The sequence below is a fragment of the Symphodus melops genome (assembly GCF_947650265.1).
Source record: "Symphodus melops genome assembly, chromosome: 12".
NCBI lineage: Eukaryota > Metazoa > Chordata > Actinopteri > Labriformes > Labridae > Symphodus > Symphodus melops.
This window is the reverse complement of record NC_136702.1, coordinates 25,757,642-25,774,993: the sequence shown is the minus strand read 5'-3', so window position 1 is coordinate 25,774,993 and position 17,352 is coordinate 25,757,642. Positions and strand designations below refer to the sequence as shown.

The 17,352-nt window shown below is 53.4% G+C and overlaps 1 protein-coding gene across 3 annotated transcripts in view; it reads left to right on the top strand.

Annotated features, from left to right (window-relative positions):
- The first annotated feature begins 2,086 nt into the window (after positions 1-2,086).
- The window catches only part of ttn.2 (titin, tandem duplicate 2), a 173,316-nt gene continuing 158,050 nt past the window's right edge, over positions 2,087-17,352 (top strand). For 2 of the 3 annotated variants that reach the window (XM_079357879.1, XM_079357878.1), the window contains exons 1-28: positions 2,087-2,196; positions 2,754-2,957; positions 3,187-3,474; positions 3,574-3,656; positions 4,173-4,387; positions 4,471-4,546; positions 4,622-4,786; positions 7,928-7,987; positions 8,097-8,355; positions 8,435-8,504; positions 8,581-8,778; positions 8,863-9,005; positions 9,084-9,232; positions 9,315-9,542; positions 9,678-9,919; positions 10,007-10,239; positions 10,321-10,485; positions 10,565-10,733; positions 10,811-12,507; positions 12,585-12,866; positions 12,944-13,210; positions 13,838-14,110; positions 14,188-14,451; positions 14,534-14,794; positions 14,876-15,136; positions 15,239-15,502; positions 15,578-15,838; positions 16,043-16,303. In XM_079357879.1, the coding sequence (XP_079214005.1) occupies positions 2,106-2,196; positions 2,754-2,957; positions 3,187-3,474; positions 3,574-3,656; positions 4,173-4,387; positions 4,471-4,546; positions 4,622-4,786; positions 7,928-7,987; positions 8,097-8,355; positions 8,435-8,504; positions 8,581-8,778; positions 8,863-9,005; positions 9,084-9,232; positions 9,315-9,542; positions 9,678-9,919; positions 10,007-10,239; positions 10,321-10,485; positions 10,565-10,733; positions 10,811-12,507; positions 12,585-12,866; positions 12,944-13,210; positions 13,838-14,110; positions 14,188-14,451; positions 14,534-14,794; positions 14,876-15,136; positions 15,239-15,502; positions 15,578-15,838; positions 16,043-16,303 (7,129 nt within the window). In that variant the 5' untranslated portion in view covers positions 2,087-2,105. Of the gene's footprint in view, positions 2,197-2,753; positions 2,958-3,186; positions 3,475-3,573; positions 3,657-4,172; positions 4,388-4,470; positions 4,547-4,621; positions 4,787-4,976; positions 5,055-6,356; positions 6,582-6,660; positions 6,772-7,454; positions 7,701-7,927; positions 7,988-8,096; positions 8,356-8,434; positions 8,505-8,580; positions 8,779-8,862; positions 9,006-9,083; positions 9,233-9,314; positions 9,543-9,677; positions 9,920-10,006; positions 10,240-10,320; positions 10,486-10,564; positions 10,734-10,810; positions 12,508-12,584; positions 12,867-12,943; positions 13,211-13,837; positions 14,111-14,187; positions 14,452-14,533; positions 14,795-14,875; positions 15,137-15,238; positions 15,503-15,577; positions 15,839-16,042; positions 16,304-17,352 lie in introns of those variants that run through there. The other variant, XM_079357880.1, reaches the window with a different exon arrangement.

The window sequence follows — 17,352 nt, the reverse complement described above, 5'->3', positions numbered from 1 at the left end:
AGACATGAAGTCTCTTCAATCAGTGTCCTCGCTCCTCTTCATCATGTGTGTGAAGTGTGTTGTTGTAAATCCACTCTGATCCTGTATTTGATCATGTCTATAAACCCCTCTATTTCAGCCCTGCTCAGAACAGGCTGTTTCTGTGTCTGTAGCTTTAAATATGTAAATGAGCTGTGTCTGACCACGCCCCCTCTCTGGAAGGGCTCGGGTGTACTCGCTGCTTTCTGGCTCCATGTCCTATTGTTTACGGTGAGAAGGCAGACTCAGAGGGCAGAACAAACACCTAGCTGTGGGAGTGTCACCCACCTGGGGGAGGGGCTACTGCCCTTTGTGATGTCATGAAGGGAACATCTCCAAACGGCCTGTTTGAGCAGGCAGAAGACGGAGAGGATGGACTTTTCTCATCATTGGAGGGTTTATAAACAGACATGTTAGAGGAAGATGGAGGAGAGGAGTTTAAAGGTTTAACCCTTTAAGTGCTGCCTGTTTTAGTTCTTGTTGTGTTTGCTCTTCATAAACGTGTGCTGACCTCTCTCGTGAATTGACAAATGAAAGTCCATGTAAAGAGAGAGTGCTTCAGTTAAATGTTGATAAGGATCCAGACTGAGACGGTCTATGTTTTACTTTGAAGGAAAGTTTTGCTCATAGTTGAACAAACATGGCGCCCTGACTCTGCAGAAGGTCAGATACTCTGAGATTTCATTTATTTGATGTTTTATTTTGAAAGTCTTTCCAGGAAACTGCTAGAACACATGTTAAGAGTTCGAACAGTTTAAGTGCGTAAGTGCGTCTCCTATCTTATCCTGATGTCCCGTCTTCCCCCCCCCCAGTAGACCTGCAGTCGAGGTCTAAATCAAACGTTGATGTAACAAACCCCCCATGAGCGCTCTCTGAGTGTTTCTGCTGGAGGTGTGGGATCTGTTCTGGATCAGTCTCTGCTTTAACATGCAGACCCCCCTCCAGGGTCACAGCTCCTAAAAATACACCGGGGGGGGGGGGGGGGGGGGGGGTCAGCTGTCTGAGAGTGTGACGGACAGCTGAGTATGTTTACAGTTTAAGACACCTGGACTGCTGTTTAACACAAAACACTAATAATAATAATAATAATAATAATGATAATAATATCATATATTAGTAGGATGAATGAATTATTATATATTTAATATGTATATAATAATATATAATATATATAATAATATATATATATATATATATTATATATATATAATAATATATATATTATATAAATATTATTATATATAATAATATTATATATATATATTATATAATATATATATAATAATATATATATATAATAATATAATATATATTATATATTATTATATATATATAATAATATAAAATGTATCTATAACAATAGGGAGGGAGAGAGACAGAGAGGGAGAGAGAGAGAGAGGGAGAGAGAGAGAGAGAGAGAGAGAGAGAGAGAGGGAGAGAGACAGAGAGAGAGAGAGGGAGAGAGAGGGAGGGAGAGAGAGAAGAGAGAGAGAGAGAGAGAGAGAGAGAGAGAGGGAGAGAGAGGGAGGGAGAGAGAGACAGAGAGAGAGAGAGAGAGGGAGGGAGAGAGGGAGAGAGAGAGAGGGAGAGAGAGGGAGAGAGAGAGAGAGAGAGGGAGAGAGAGGGAGAGAGAGACAGAGAGAGAGAGAGAGAGGGAGGGAGAGAGGGAAGAGAGAGAGGAGGGAGAGAGAGGGAGAGAGAGGGAGGGAGAGAGAGACAGAGAGAGAGAGAGAGAGGGAGGGAGAGAGGGAGAGAGAGAGAGAGGGAGAGAGGGAGAGAGAGGGAGAGAGAGACAGAGAGAGAGAGAGACAGAGAGAGAGAGAGAGAGAGAGAGAGGGAGATTAGAGCACGATCAGTGAACCTCTGAAAGCGTTTGGCGAGCCAAATGCCATGTAAAATCTTTTAGTTCCTGCAAAGGGAGCCGAGCAAGCCTGAGGGGCATTGTGGGTAATGTAGTTTTCAGCTGACTCTAAATCAGAGGATGAAACGGGTCACATGATGAGGTCACATGATGAGGTCACATGATGAGGTCACATGATGTATCTTCCTGACTGATTGTTGTTTGTGTTTGCAGGGTGCCGACCGACATGTCAACACAGGCGCCGACGTTCACTCAGCCGCTGCAGAGCGTCGTGGCACTAGAGGGTAGTGCCGCGACGTTCGAGGCTCAAGTTAGTGGTAAGAAAAGCTCCTGACTGATCAGCTACATTTTATCAGGATCAGACTGCCGAAGACAGGAAGTGCGGGGGGGGGGGGGGGGTCTCATGTCGCCATGACCCGGCGTCCATCAAACTCAAATGTGACTCCAGAAGTTTCTTTCTGAGATTCAATGTGAGACGAAATGTTAGCAGCAGAGTTTTTAAAGTCGACTCTCTAAATGCTGGATGTCCAAACTAAACGTGGTCAGAGTTTGAGATCAGGAGGTCAACGTGTCAGCAGAGGGCGCTCTACGGCGTGCTCTGTAAATCACGCCAGAGTTCCCCGATAAAAAACCAAGACGGCTTCAAGCCTCCCTGTGAGCCGCAGAGACCCTCTCCTCCCAGACCTCCCCTGGCAGCCCTGCAGCGTTCTGCCCCCACAGGAAGGCCTCTAATGAGCCGGCCAATCAGAGGAGAGTGGGGAGGGGCTTAAAGAGACAGCGTGAGGGTTCTCACTGATGTCAGGGTCAGATAAATGAGATGAGGTGAAGCGGTCCCTGACAGCTGACTCACAGCCGGTTCCTCTCTCGCCTGCAGGTTCTCCAGTTCCTGAGGTGAGCTGGTTTCGTGATGGCCAGGTTCTTTCCGCCGCCGCTCTGCCCGGCATTCAGATCTCGTTCAGCGACGGCCGCGCTGTTCTGAGGATCCCCGCTGTGACCGCCGCACACAGCGGGAGATTTTCTGTCAGAGCAACCAACGGAGCAGGACAAGCAACGAGCACCGCTGAACTCCTGGTTACAGGTGAGACACATCCTCTACCTGAGCTGGGGGGCGTGGCCTGTCACTGAAGTGATCCACAACATGACAGCAGCACAAACACGCCAGCTTTCAGGAGCACGCTTCCTTATGAAGCGCCGCCTTTGACCTAACATCTGCTGTTACCATGGCAACTGACACCTCTGGCTCTGACAGCTGTCGCTGTAATCATGTCGCCATAGAAACCACTTTAACCTGTTTTGTGACTCTGCAGCGGAGACGGCGCCTCCAAACTTCCTGCAGAGGCTGCAGAGCTCCACAGTGAGACAGGGCAGCCAGGTGAGGCTGGACGTCCGTGTCACAGGAATCCCAACACCTGTGGTGAAGTTCTTCAGAGAGGGAGCCGAGATCCAGAGCTCAGCCGACTTCAGGATCCTTCAGGAAGGAGACCTGTACAGTCTGCTGATCGCTGAGGCTTTCCCAGAGGATTCTGGGACTTATTCTGTGACCGCCACCAACAGCAGTGGACGGGCCACCTCCACCGCCGAGCTGCAGGTTCAGGGTGAGGACTCCTTAAACCTTCACAGCCTTTAATATGTGAGATGCTGCTGCAGCGTGATGCACCTGGACTCACCTGTTTCTCACCTGTCGCTCCCTGCAGGTGAAGAAGCTGTGCCCATGAAGAAAACTAAGACCATCGTGTCCACTTCACAGATGGCTGCTTCCCAGACCAGAGTGCAGAAGGTGAGCTAAAACTCCCTCCTGGGTCTGCTCCCAGCTGCTCGCGGGGGAGGGGGGCCTGATGGAAGGGGGGGGCTGATGGAAGGGGGGGCTAATGGAGGGGGGGCCTGATGGAGGGTGGGGGGGCGCTGATGGAAGGGGGAGCTGATGGAGGGGGGGGAGCTGATGGAGGGGGGGCTGATGGAGGGGGACCTGATGGAGGGGGCCCTGATGGAAGGGGCCCTGATGGAGGGTCGGGGGCCCTGATGGAGGGGGCCCTGATGGAAGGGGCCCTGATGGAGGGTGGGGGGCCCTGATGGAGGGGGGGGCCCTGATGGAGGGGGGGGCAGGAAGTGGGAGCAGGAAGCACTCATGTCTGAAATGAAGGAAAGAGGAAACAGGCAGCAGGTAGAGACGATAAACATGTTTGATCCCGTCTAAAGACAGAACTTGACAGATTTGTCGGGTTGACTCTGGCGCTCCGGGGACGTGACGTCAGCGTGTTGTCCGGATGTATCAGCTGTTGTTCTGTGTCTTCAGAAAGTGGAGGTGGGCTTCCAGGCCACCACCATGATGGAGATGCACGTCGAAGGAGGAATGATGACTCAGCATTTAGCTCACAAAACCCCCCCGCGGGTTCTCCCCAAACCCACCTCCAAATCGCCCCCGTCCTACATCTCCAGGGTGACGGGAGGACGCCAGCAGTCCCCTTCACCTGTCAGACACGTGAAGGGGCCGACGCCCGCGCCCGTCAGGTACGACCGCGGACGCCGAGTCAGATGTGGAGAATCCTGCAGATTTGTGTGACGTTGATGTTTGATGTTTCTGTGGGTTGCAGATCTGTGTCTCCCACCGGCAGAGCGACTGTCTCCTCCATCAGACCGGTCAAGTCCCCCATCATGAGCAGGAAACAGGTAAGACCTGCACCTGCACCCGCAGCAGGCTCACCAGTCAGAACCGCCCTGACCATGGCGCCCTCTCTCTCTCAGGTCTCTTCCTCTCCCGAGGTCCTGCCTCCTTGGAAGCAGGGCGGCTACGTGGCTGAGGCCGGCTACACCAGTATGACTAGTATGACCAGTATGACCAGCGTGAGCAGCGCCACCCAGCTGCACATGGAGAAGTCCTGGGAGCAGCAGGTCACCGCCACCAGAGAGGTGAGGAGGGCGGGGCTTAACCTGCACGAGAGCTTTCAGAATCATTAGGAGCTGACGCTGCATGTTGTGACTGGGCTGGGCGCCACCTGTGGGCGCCACCTGTGGGCGGCGTGCGGTGAACGTGTGTTGATGTGTTGTTGTGCTGTGGATGCATCAGGGTGAGCATGCCTCGCAGGACGATCGGAGCGTGGCCGTGGCTACAGTGATGGCGTTCGTGGATCAGGCGCGTGGCCGTGGCCTGTGTGAGGCCGCCGTGTCCGGAGAGCAGGTAGACGTCTTCTCTGAGCCCACATCAGTCCACATCAGTCCACATCAGTCCACCTGCTGCTCTCTTCACTCCCTCAGAGTGCTTTAACCTGTTTGAAGGACTAACGTGACCTAAACTGTCTGAAGGCCTCCAGCCTCTCTGTCAGAGGTCAGAGGTCACTCTGCACGTCTGGCTGCATGGCGTCTGGCTGCATGGCGTCTGGCTGCATGGCCTTTGGCTGCATGGCGTCTCGCTGCATGGCGTCTGGCTGCATGGCCTTTGGCTGCATGGTATCTCGCTGCATGGCCTTTGGCTGCATGGCGTCTCGCTGCATGGCGTCTTGCTGCATGGCGTCTGGCTGCATGGCGTCTGGCTGCATGGCCTTTGGCTGCATGGTATCTCGCTGCATGGCGTCTCGCTGCATGGCGTCTCGCTGCATGGCGTCTGGCTGCATGGTATCTCGCTGCATGGCCTTTGGCTGCATGGTATCTCGCTGCATGGCGTCTCGCTGCATGGCGTCTCGCTGCATGGCGTCTGGCTGCATGGCGTCTGGCTGCATGGCGTCTGGCTGCATGGCCTTTGGCTGCATGGTATCTCGCTGCATGGCGTCTCGCTGCATGGCGTCTGGCTGCATGGCCTTTGGCTGCATGGTATCTCGCTGCATGGCGTCTGGCTGCATGGCTTCTCGCTGCATGGCCTTTGGCTGCATGGTATCTCGCTGCATGGCGTCTCGCTGCATGGCGTCTCGCTGCATGGCGTCTGGCTGCATGGCGTCTGGCTGCATGGCCTTTGGCTGCATGGTATCTCGCTGCATGGTATCTCGCTGCATGGCGTCTCGCTGCATGGCGTCTGGCTGCATGGCCTTTGGCTGCATGGTATCTCGCTGCATGGCGTCTCGCTGCATGGCGTCTCGCTGCATGGCGTCTGGCTGCATGGCGTCTGGCTGCATGGCGTCTGGCTGCATGGCCTCTTGCTGCATGGCGTCTCGCTGCATGGCGTCTGGCTGCATGGCGTCTCGCTGCATGCTGTCTTGCTGCATGCCGTCTTGCTGCATGCCGTCTCGCTGCATGCCGTCTCGCTGCATGGCGTCTCGCTGCATGGCGTCTGGCTGCATGGCGTCTGGCTGCATGGCGTCTCGCTGCATGCTGTCTTGCTGCATGCCGTCTGGCTGCATGCCGTCTCGCTGCATGGCGTCTCGCTGCATGGCGTTTCACTGATGACTGTGGAATGACTTCTTCTTCTCTTGTATAAATAAAGTTTGTCCTGGCTCAGTCGCCCCCCTGAGGCTGTCTGCAGGTTTTCATGCTGCTTCTGTATCTCCAGGCTGAGGGAGGGATGAAAGCCGGCGCGGTGGCCACAGTGTTGGCCGCCGTTGACCTGGCTCGAGTCCGTCAGCCCGTGCATGATGAGGGCGCTCAGGCTGGCGAGGAGGAAGTAGAGGCCGAGGTTAGACAGCAGGTGTCCGTAGAGAAAGTTGCCATGACAACACTTCCTGTGGAAGCTCCAGCTGCTGTGACCTCAGAGCGGCGCAGAGTTCAGGTGTCACAGGTTCGAGGAGTTTCATCCAATCAGATCTCTCACCTCTCCGTCCTCTCACATGCTGAATTAACTCTGTTGGTCACCCCAGATCCAGAGATCAGAACCGCCCCCCCAGGTGGACTCTGGTGCCGCTCCGTCTCCAGGTCCACATTTCACAGTTTCTAAAGTTTCTGTTCCTAAACATGAACTGAGCCCCGAGGTAAGGAGGAGGAGCTACAGGCCGCCGCCGCCGCCATCCTCAACCCCTCATTCCATCCTTAACACACGAACATCTTAACCGTCTCCACCGTGTCGCCGTGTGATTCACTTCCTGCTCACAGTATCACCCATCCTCAAATACGACCACAACGTCTCACACGCTTTATCTTCCCTCTGAGCTCAGTGACTTCAAACTCACCTCAGGTCAGGCTTCCCGACCTCGTGACCTCGTGACCTCACGCTGGTGACCCCGGCTCTCAGTTCCAGTGTTCCAGTGAACCGTCTCTGCTGCAGCTCGTCTTCATTATAGTTCAATGTTTTATTGGTCAGTAAATGTCAGCTGACCTCTTTGAGTCCGATGTGACCTTTGGTGGGGTCACGACCCTCGAGGTTGGGAAACTCCGACGAGGTGAAGTCTGATGGTCAGAACGATGTGATAAAAAGTCAAAGTTAGTGTCAAACGACAGGAGGAACAAAGACGTCGCTCTGTTTGACCTCCGGAGAAGCTTTTAAAGCTTCAGTTATTTAAACATCCTGAAGAGGCTCAGAGCGAGCTCGCACCCTCATCACACTTTTCAAACTTTGATTCCATCTCTAAGAGCGTCAGGTCATCGTCTCACTAACCCTCAGCTGCTCCGGGACTTTGGAGGATTTGTTTAACGCTGCTCTCGTTGGCTCGACCAGGTGTCCATCGCTGGCTCTGCCATCGCCACTCTTCACAAAGAGTTGAGATCCCCCACCTGCCCCAGAAAGATCATCAAGCCCGTCAAGTCTCCCAGTCCGTCTCGCAGGGCGGCGGTGGAGGTGCGGGGGACTCCGGAGCCCCTCCCCCCGCCGTTCAGAGACGTCAGATATCAGAGTCAGTTTGAGGTGCAGGCGGGCGGAGCTTACGCTGTGAGTGAGGAGGAGTTTGAGGACTGGGAGCCGCAGGTTGGTTCATCCACCTCTCGCTGTTTTACTCCCCACTTTAACCCTGTGTGGACATCACATGCTCCTCACAGCAGCCAATCACACGCTGCCCTCCCTCTCCTCATGAAGAGTCCTCCTCTCCCTCCCTGCATCCCTCTCTGCAGCTTCCTCCCCTCCATCCTCACAGTCCTCCTCGCGTCTCCTCTTCTGTTTGACCTCCTCTGACTCAGGTGTTTCTTCCTCCTCAGGAGGCTGCCGCTGTGCCCACCAGAGCTCAGGAGCCCGTCGTTCCTCCCACGCTCATCGCTGTGAGTACTTCTTTTCCTCCCTCCAAACATGAGAGGTCAGAGTGCAGCCAGCTGCAGTTCCTCCAGTATCCACTAGGTTCACAGCCTGTCTCTCTCGATCCTTCTTCAGGGACTGAAAAACGTGACGGTGACGGAGGGCGAGTCTGTGACCCTGGAGTGCCAGATCAGCGGTCACCCCGCTCCGACCATCCTGTGGTTCAGAGAGGACTACAAGATCGAGAGCTCCATCGACTTCCAGATCACCTACATGAACGGACTCGCCCGCATGGTGATCCGTGAGGCGTTCGCTGAAGACAGCGGACGCTTCACCTGCACCGCCACCAGCGAGGCCGGGACCATCAGCACCTCCTGCTACCTGCTGGTCAAAGGTAACTAAAGGTCGACTCCGACCTTACACGTTATATTCTTCATCTTAAGACAGCTTGTAAAACGTCTTCTCTGTTTTAGTGTCTGAAGAAATTGAGAGCAGAGAGGAAGTGACGACCGTCACTGAAGTAGGAATCAGTCAACAGAAAACGTGAGTTCCATTTTTAAATTCAGCCACGTTAATAAAACATCCGTCAGTGTGTGATGGAGCTGTTTGTCCTCCTCAGCGTTTCCATGGAGACGAAGGAACAGGTGGTGTCGGAGGTGAGCTCAGGTGAAGCTGCTGCTCCCTTCTTCATAAAGAAACCCAGCGCTCAGAAGCTGGTGGAGGGAGGGAGCGTGTTCTTTGACTGCCAGATCGGAGGAAACCCCAAACCTCACATCATCTGGAAGAAGAGCGGCGTGCCGCTCACCACCGGATACAGGTGCACGTCCTCCACCTGCCTCCATGCACACCTGGACACCTTCACACCTGCCCCTGCTTCACATGTGCTTCTCTGTCTCATCAGATATAAAGTGGCCTACAAGAAGGAGACCGGAGAGTGCAGATTGGAGATCTCCATGACTTTTGCCGATGACGCCGGAGACTACGCTGTGTTCGCCAAGAACACACACGGAGAAGCCTCGGCCATCGCCAGCCTGCTGGAGGAAGGTACAGGCGTGTGTTTCAGCAGCGTCTCCTTCTCAGAAGACCTCTGAGACGTGATCTCACCGTGTTCATGTGTTACAGAGCAATATGAAGCCTACATGAAGCAACAAGACGTGACATATAAAACTGAAGTGACGACGACGGTGGTTCAGGAGCCGTCCGTGGTTGTGAGTCAGTACGAGCTGGAGCAGAGGAGAGTGACCACGCCCATGAGCTTTGTCTCAGAGACGGTAGCTTCCTGCTCAACAGTTCAACATGATGAACCTGCAGAAGTCTCCTTTCACATATTAAACATGAACGCTCTTTTTGCAGGAGTTTCTTATTTCAGCCTTTGAAGAAAGGATCATCCAGGAGATCGAGCTCCGCATCATGAGGATCACGTACAGCGAGCTGGTGACCGAGGACGGAGAGATGATGGTCACCGTCGCCGAGGAGGCGGCGCTGCAGCCGGCCTTCCACACGCCAGTGAAAAACTACAGAATCATGGAGGGAATGGGCGTCACCTTCCACTGCAAGATGGTCGGCAACCCGCTCCCCAAGGTACTGACCCGAACATCAAGGTTTACTCTGAACACCCAGACAGACCAAAACAACCCTATAATCACAGACAGTCAGGAGAGCACACTGAGACCTCTGCAGACCTGGACTTGATGTATGAAACGTGTCTTCTGTCAGATTGCGTGGTACAAAGACGGCCAGCGTATCAGGGCCGGTGGACGTTACCAGACGGAGGTTCTTCAGGACGGACGAGCCAGTCTTCGTCTTCCTGTGGTGCTTCCAGAGGATGAAGGCGTGTACACCGCCTTCGCCTCCAACATGACAGGAAACGCTGTGAGCTCTGGAAAGCTCTACATCGAGGCGTCTGGAGCTGTGACGCCTCAGAGATACACACCACAGCCGGCCATGCAGAGAATCAGGTGATGTCTCTCTCAAAGGACTGACAAGAAAACCCAAGACAGAGAAATGTGGACACCTTGTTTAACACTGCTCTACCTTGTCCTCAGGTCCACATCTCCTCGCTCTGTGAGCCGCTCTCCGGGACGTTCTCCCAGCCGTTCTCCTGGACGCTCTCCTGCCAGAAGGCTTGATGAGACAGACGAGGCTTCCCTGGAGAGGCTCTACAAGCCTGTGTTCGTCATGAAGCCTTCCTCTATAAAATGCTCTGAGGGTCAGACTGCACGGTTCGACTTAAAGGTTGTGGGCAGACCCATGCCCGAGACGTACTGGTTCCACAATGGTGAGAGAAGTGTTGCTGGATGTGTGGTAGAAAGCTCCTGTTTGTGTTTCGTCTGACGCCTCCGTGTCCTCTGATTCTCAGCACAACAAGTCACCAACGACTACACCCACAAGATCGTGATCAAAGAGGACGGCACGCAGTCCCTGATCATCGTCCCGGCCATGCCTCACGACTCTGGAGAGTGGACCGTCATCGCTCAGAACCGGGCTGGACGGACCTCTGTCTCTGTGACTCTGACTGTTGATGGTGAGTCTGCGCTCGCTGCTCGGAGGTTGTCTTTTCAGTTTTCACTTTACTCATCTGGTTGTTGTCGCTCCATCAACAGCTCGAGAGAGCCTGGCTCGGCCTCAGTTTGTGGAGAAGCTGAGGAACATCACTGTGAGGCAGGGCACGCTGGTAGAGCTGGCTGTCAAAGCCATCGGAAACCCGCTCCCCGACATCGTCTGGCTTAAGAACAGTGACATCATCACCCCGCAGAAGCACCCACACATCAAGTATGTGTCTTCATGTCCAGGCGTGAGCAGACAGTCGACGTCCTGATCGTTTTATCTCAACTGTTTTTGTCTTCCAGGATCGACGGGACTAAAGGAGAGGCCAAATTCCAGATCCCGTCTTCCTCGAGCACAGACAGCGCCTGGTACACCGCTACAGCCATCAACAAGGCCGGCAGGGACACCACGCGCTGCAGAGTCAACGTGGAGGCCGACTTCACTGCTCCTCAAGCTGAGAGGAAGCTCATCATCACCAAAGGAACGTACAAAGCCAAAGACATCGCAGCTCCAGAGTTGGAGCCCCTTCATCAGCGATACGGTCAGGAGCAGTGGGAGGAGGGAGACCTTTACGACAAAGAGAAGCAACAGAAGCCGATGTTCAAGAAGAAGCTGACCTCTGTCAGAATGAAGCGCATCGGTCCGGCTCACTTCGAGTGCAGGCTGACTCCCATCGGTGACCCCACCATGGTGGTGGAGTGGCTGCATGACGGCAAACCCCTGGCAGCTGCTAACAGGCTGCGCATGGTCAACGAGTTTGGTTACTGCAGTCTCGACTATGAGGCTGCTTATGCTAGAGACAGCGGGGTCGTCACCTGCAGAGCCACAAACAAGTTTGGAGTCGACCAGACCTCGGCCACCCTGATCGTCAAGGATGAGAAGGGCCTGGTGGAGGAGACCCAGCTTCCCGAAGGCAGGAAGGCGCCGCACAGAATGGACGAGTTTGAGCGCATTGCTCACGAGGGAGGACCGACCGGCGTCAGCACCGACGATGAATACGAGAAAACGAAACCTGAAATCGTCCTCGTTCCCGAACCAGCCAGAGTGCTGGAAGGCGACATTGCCAGATTCCGCTGCAGAGTGACCGGCTATCCAGCTCCCAAGGTTAACTGGTACCTCAACGGACAACTGATCCGCAAAAGCAAAAGATACAGACTTCGCTATGATGGCATTTACTACTTGGAGATCGTTGACATCAAGTCTTACGACTCTGGAGAGGTCAGGGTGGTAGCAGACAATCCTCTGGGTACGACCGAGCACACGGTGAAGCTGGAGATCCAGCAGAAGGAGGACTTCAGGTCTGTACTGCGCCGTGCTCCAGAGTCAAAGGCTGCAGACGCCCCACAGGAAGCGGGCAGGATCGGATTCGATGTGATGAAGGTCGACCGGCCGGGCGAAACCGCACAAGACCGGGAAGTCGTTAAACTGCGTAAGACGCAGAGAGTCGTTCACGAGAAAACCTCGGAGGAGTCAGACGAGCTGAAGAGCAAGTTCAAACGCAGGACAGAGGAGGGCTTCTACGAGTCCATCTCCGCCGTAGAGTTCAAGTCCCGCAAGAGGGACGACTCTTACGAGGATCTGCTGAAGAAGACCAAGGACGACCTGCTTCATCACTTAAAGGAGAAAGAGGAAGCTGAGAGGAGGAGGCTGGAGGAGCAGGGCCAAGTCACCATCCCAACCTTTAAACCTGAAAGGGTCCAGCTGTCCCCCAGCATGGAGGCACCCAAGATCTTTGAGCGCATCGCCAGCAAGACGGCGTCTCCAGGGGACGAGGTCCATTTCAGAGTCCGAGTCGTCGGCAGACCGGACCCTGAGTGCCAGTGGTTCAAGAACGGCATTCTGGTGGAGAAGTCTGAGCGTATCTACTGGTACTGGCCTGAGGACCACGTGTGTGAGCTGGTGATCAGAGACGTCACTGCCGAGGATTCTGCTAGCATCATGGTTAAAGCCATGAATGTGGCAGGCGAGGCCTCCAGCCACGCCTTCCTGCTGGTGCAAGGTAAAGACCCGTCCTCTCAGCTTAAAGACCATGTTCTCATTTATGTCCAAGTCTAACTTCACATCTTATCTTTGCAGCCAAGGCAGCAGTCAGCTTCACCCAAAACCTGGAGGACGCCAGCGCCAACGAGAAGGACACCATGGTGACCTTTGAGTGTGAAACCAACGAGCCTTTCGTCAAGGTGAAGTGGCTGAAGAACAACACGGAGATCTTCTCTGGAGACAAATACAGGATGCACTCAGACAGAAAGGTCCACTTCCTGTCTGTGCTGGTCATTGAAATGAAGGACGATGCGGAGTACAGTTGTGTGGTGATAGAAGATGAGAGCATCCAGACCTCTGCCAGGCTCCATGTGGAAGGTAACGTGCACTCTTTGTGTGTGTGTTTGGGGGGCGCTCAGCGGGATCAGCAGCTCACCGTGTGGTTGTGTCCTCAGGCGCCGCCCTGGAGCTCATAAAGACCATGGAGAACATCGAGGTGCCCGAGACCTACGCTGGAGAGTTTGAAGTGGAGCTGTCCCGCGAGGATGCTGAGGGCAGCTGGTTCTTTGGAGACAAGGAGCTGTCTCCCAGCAGCAAATACATCATGTCCTCCCGACGTGGACGACACACGCTGTCCGTCAAGGACGTCAGGAAAACAGACCAGGGCAAATACACCTTTGTGTGTGGAGATCTGAAGACCAGCGCCTCACTGAAGATGAAGTGTAAGCAGCATGTACTGGTTTATCTCCAGCCTTCTTCTTCATGTGTAACACTGGGCTTCAATGTTTCTCAGAAGCTTTATCAGAAACTGAAACAGACGGCTTCAGGTAAAATATACAGGTGCGGCCGCTCAAATGCCTCGAACACGCGTCAGGCGAAACAGTCTGCAGGTGGGAGGGTGGGGGGGGGTGAATACCACGGTCTGTTTTGGCGAGATGACGAGCGCTTCCAGTGCTACTTTTGCTGGTCATTCTTCTTCTTCATTGGGGAGGAAGTGGTAAAGTAGTAAGGCCCGCCCCTTCCTTGATCTGATTGGCTGCATGTGCATATTGTGAAATTGTCGAGCGGTGCGACTCTGAACCTTGGGCTGAAAAGTTGATGATAGTTTAACTTTCATGCGCGCTATACCATATGAAAATAAGGGTTTGGCTGGCGGCGTCTCGGTGTGATCGAGGCCTCAGAGCATCAATCAACCACTGCTGGTTGAAGGTACGATGATGCCCCGCCTCCCGGGCTCATCGTTACGAGTAGCTGCTTTCACCGACACAGCACGCCATCGCCGGCTGTCCAGTGTTGGACATTGCTGGTCGTAATGTCCCGTGATGTTGATGGCCTGTCTCTACCTTTAGTGCGCCCAGTGACCCTGATGCAGCCCCTGACCGACATCACAGTGTGCGAGGGGGACATTGCTCAGCTGGAGGTCCGGTTCTCCCAGGAGAACGTCGAGGGAACCTGGATGAAGAACGGCCAGGCCGTCGCTGCTTCGGACCGCGTGCACATCGTGATCGACAAGCTGGTTCACAAGCTGCTGCTGGAGAACGTCAGCAGAGACGACGCTGCTTCTTACTCTTTTGTGGTTCCTGCACAGGACATCTCCACCTCGGGCAAACTCAGCGTTCAGAGTAAGTCTCCAAACGATGAGCAGCTCAAACGTGTACGGGAACACGCTGATCCCTGACCTGTGGATCTGTTCTTACAGCTATTGACATCGTAGTGCCACTGAAGGACCTGACCTCCACCGAGGGAACGAAGGCTGTTCTGGAGGCAAAGATCTCGGCTCAGGACGTCAGCTCCGTCAAATGGTACCACAACGACAAACTGCTCGTGGCCTCTGACAGAATCCAGATGGTGGCGAAGGGAGCCAAGCAGCGTCTGGTCTTCAGCAGGACCTTCGCCTCCGATGAAGGACGCTACAAACTGGTGGTCGGCAAGGTCGACACCAGCTGCAGCCTTACCGTCCAAAGTAAGACTGACTTCATTCTGCTCCAGTTCTGTTTGAATCCTGAATCCACTTCCTGGTTCTCACCTGGTTTGTGTTTTCACAGAGATCCACATCGTGCAGCACATGGAGGACAAAGTGTGCTCCGAGTCCCAGAACGTCACCTTCAGTGTGGAAGTGTCTCATCCCGGCATTGACCCGGTCTGGACCTTTAGAGGCCAGCAGCTCAAACCTGGACCCAAATACAAGATGGAGTCCAAGGGCAAGGCTCACTCTCTGACTGTCAGCGACACCATGAAGGACGAGGAGGGCCAGTACATGTTCCACGCCGGAGAGAAGACCTCCAGTGCCAAGCTCACCGTCTCAGGTAGGTCTGAACCCGACAAAACAGAGATTATGCTGCTCGGTGTCACCAGAATCATCAGTCTTTTCCTTGTTCTGCCACCAGGTGGAGCCATCACGCGCCCCCTGCAGGACGTCACTGTGGCCGAGTCTCAGACGGCCGAGTTCGAGTGTGAAGTGGCCAACGCCAACGCTGAGGGCCGGTGGCTGAAGGAGGGTCAGGCTGTGGACTTCAGCGAGAACGTGGTGAGTGAGGTGAACGGCGCCGTCAGACGCCTCGTCATCGTCATCACCAGACCTCAGGATGTGGGAGAGTACACCTACCAGGTGGCCAACTCCAAAACCACCGCCAACCTCAGGGTGGAGGGTACGTACCTCCGTCTCGTGTTTGAAGCCTCAGACGTGACTCGAGTTGAAACACAATGATGTTCTATGGGTGGAACACTGAGGCCTTTGTTTGCATGTGCAGCTGTGAAGATCAAGAAGACTCTGAGGAACCAGACGGTGACGGAGACCCAGGAGGCGGTTTTCACGCTGGAGCTCACCCACACCGACGTGAAAGGATCCCAGTGGATCAAGAACGGCGTGGAGCTGCAGAACAGCGACAAGTATGAGATCACCTCTGAGGGCATGGTGCAAACGCTGAAGGTGAAAAACTGCAACACACAGGACGAGTCTGTTTACTCCTTCAAACTGGGCAAACTGTTGGCCAACGCCAGGCTGAGCGTGGAGAGTGAGTACAGCCGACTGACTGAAGAGGTAAAGAAACAGGTGGAACGTGTTGTTCATTCATCTCTTGTCTCCACAGCCATCAAAATCGTGAAGAAGATAAAGGACATGACGTCACTGCTGGACGGCACCGTCTCCTTCGAGATGAGCCTGTCACATGACAACATCCCCGTCAGGTGGACGTTTAACGGCGTGGAGCTCGTGTCGAGCGAGAAGTGTAAAATTCTGTCCGAGCGGAAAGCTCACAAACTGATCCTGCAGAACGTCGACAGCAGCAACGCGGGAGAGTACACCGCCGTGGTCGGACACCTGCATTGCAGTGCTGCGCTCACCGTGGAGGGTACGTTTATGCTAACGATCTACAAAATGATTGAAGAGATATAAAGAGAGGTTAGAAAGTTTAGACTGTAAATGTCTTTTATCTTTCCTTAAATCTTTGTCTTTAATAGAAAAAGGAGGTAAATTAGATTTTGTCGTCCTGCGTGAGCATCTCCACGGTGTTTCAGCTGTGAGTTGTTCTAACTGGTCCTCCGTGTCTCTGCAGCCCTGCGCGTCACCAAACCCCTGAAGAGCGTGGAGATCCCAGAGACTCAGGTCGCCACGTTCGAGTGTGAAGTGTCTCACTTCAACGTGCCGTCCACCTGGCTGAAAGACGGCGTGGAGATCGAGATGAGCGAGAAGTTCCGGATCGTGGTTCAAGGGAAACTCCACCAGCTGAAGATCATGAACACCAGCAGAGACGACTCGGCAGAGTACACCTTCGTCTGCGGGAACGACCGAGTGTCCGCTACGCTAACCGTTAGCCGTAAGATTGGGTTTAAGATTAAGTCTAAACTAACTAAATAAAAAATCCTCTAACCATGAGAGATGTGTCTCAAAGTGTTTATTTACAAACATCCTGAATGTTCTGTATTTTTGGAGGAATGGGAGCGTCACACTTTGTTAACTTCTAATGAAAAACATTTTTGAAGCCGAAAATATGACGAGCAGGACTTTTGTTTATTTTTGAAGAATCAGGATTTTTTTTTTACTAATTTAATCACGTTTCTTATTTTTTAATATTAACCCTTTTTTAAGAAGTCGTTTTAGAGTCCTTGTGTCTGTGGTTTGAAAATGAAAATAACATTCTGGACCTAAAGTCAGACCGACATTTCAATAATTGCACCGCTGTGACATCTTGTCTTTAATCTGAAACCTTTTTCACACAAGTGCTGAAGCTCTGCTGTCATCACGTCTTTGTACGTTCATGTTGATTCACAGATAGCGTGATATCGGTGTTTCAGTCTGTGAGGTCACTTTGTGTTTCAGCGTTGTGGAAGCACGACACAGCGCCTCCTCAACATTCAGATTGAAGGAGAAACGTCATCGGCGTAAATATGGCGGCTTGAAACTGTAGTATGTTTCAGAGATGTAATGGTTCCGTCTTCAGAGGAATTAACAGAGGCGAACAGCGCTGTGTGTGTGTGTGCGTGCGTGTGCATGTTGTGCTTCCAAAATGCTGAACACAATGTAACCTCACAGAGTGAATGAATACCGAGGTAGAGCAGTAACTCCTGTGAGGTTGAATCTGGTCTGCTTTGTTTGAAGAGCCTGACGTAACACAGAGGTCTCTGTAACGATGTCACACAGAATAACAACCAGAGACTATCAAAGACAAAGACGACAACTCTGACAACCATTATGCCTGTCTACCTGCTGCAGACGTTACAGCCTGTTTACCTGCAGACGTTACAGTCTGTTTACCTGCTGCAGACGTTACAGCCTGTTTACCTGCTGCAGACGTTACAGCCTGTTTACCTGCTGCAGACGTTACAGCCTGTTTACCTGCTGCAGACGTTACAGTCTGTTTACCTG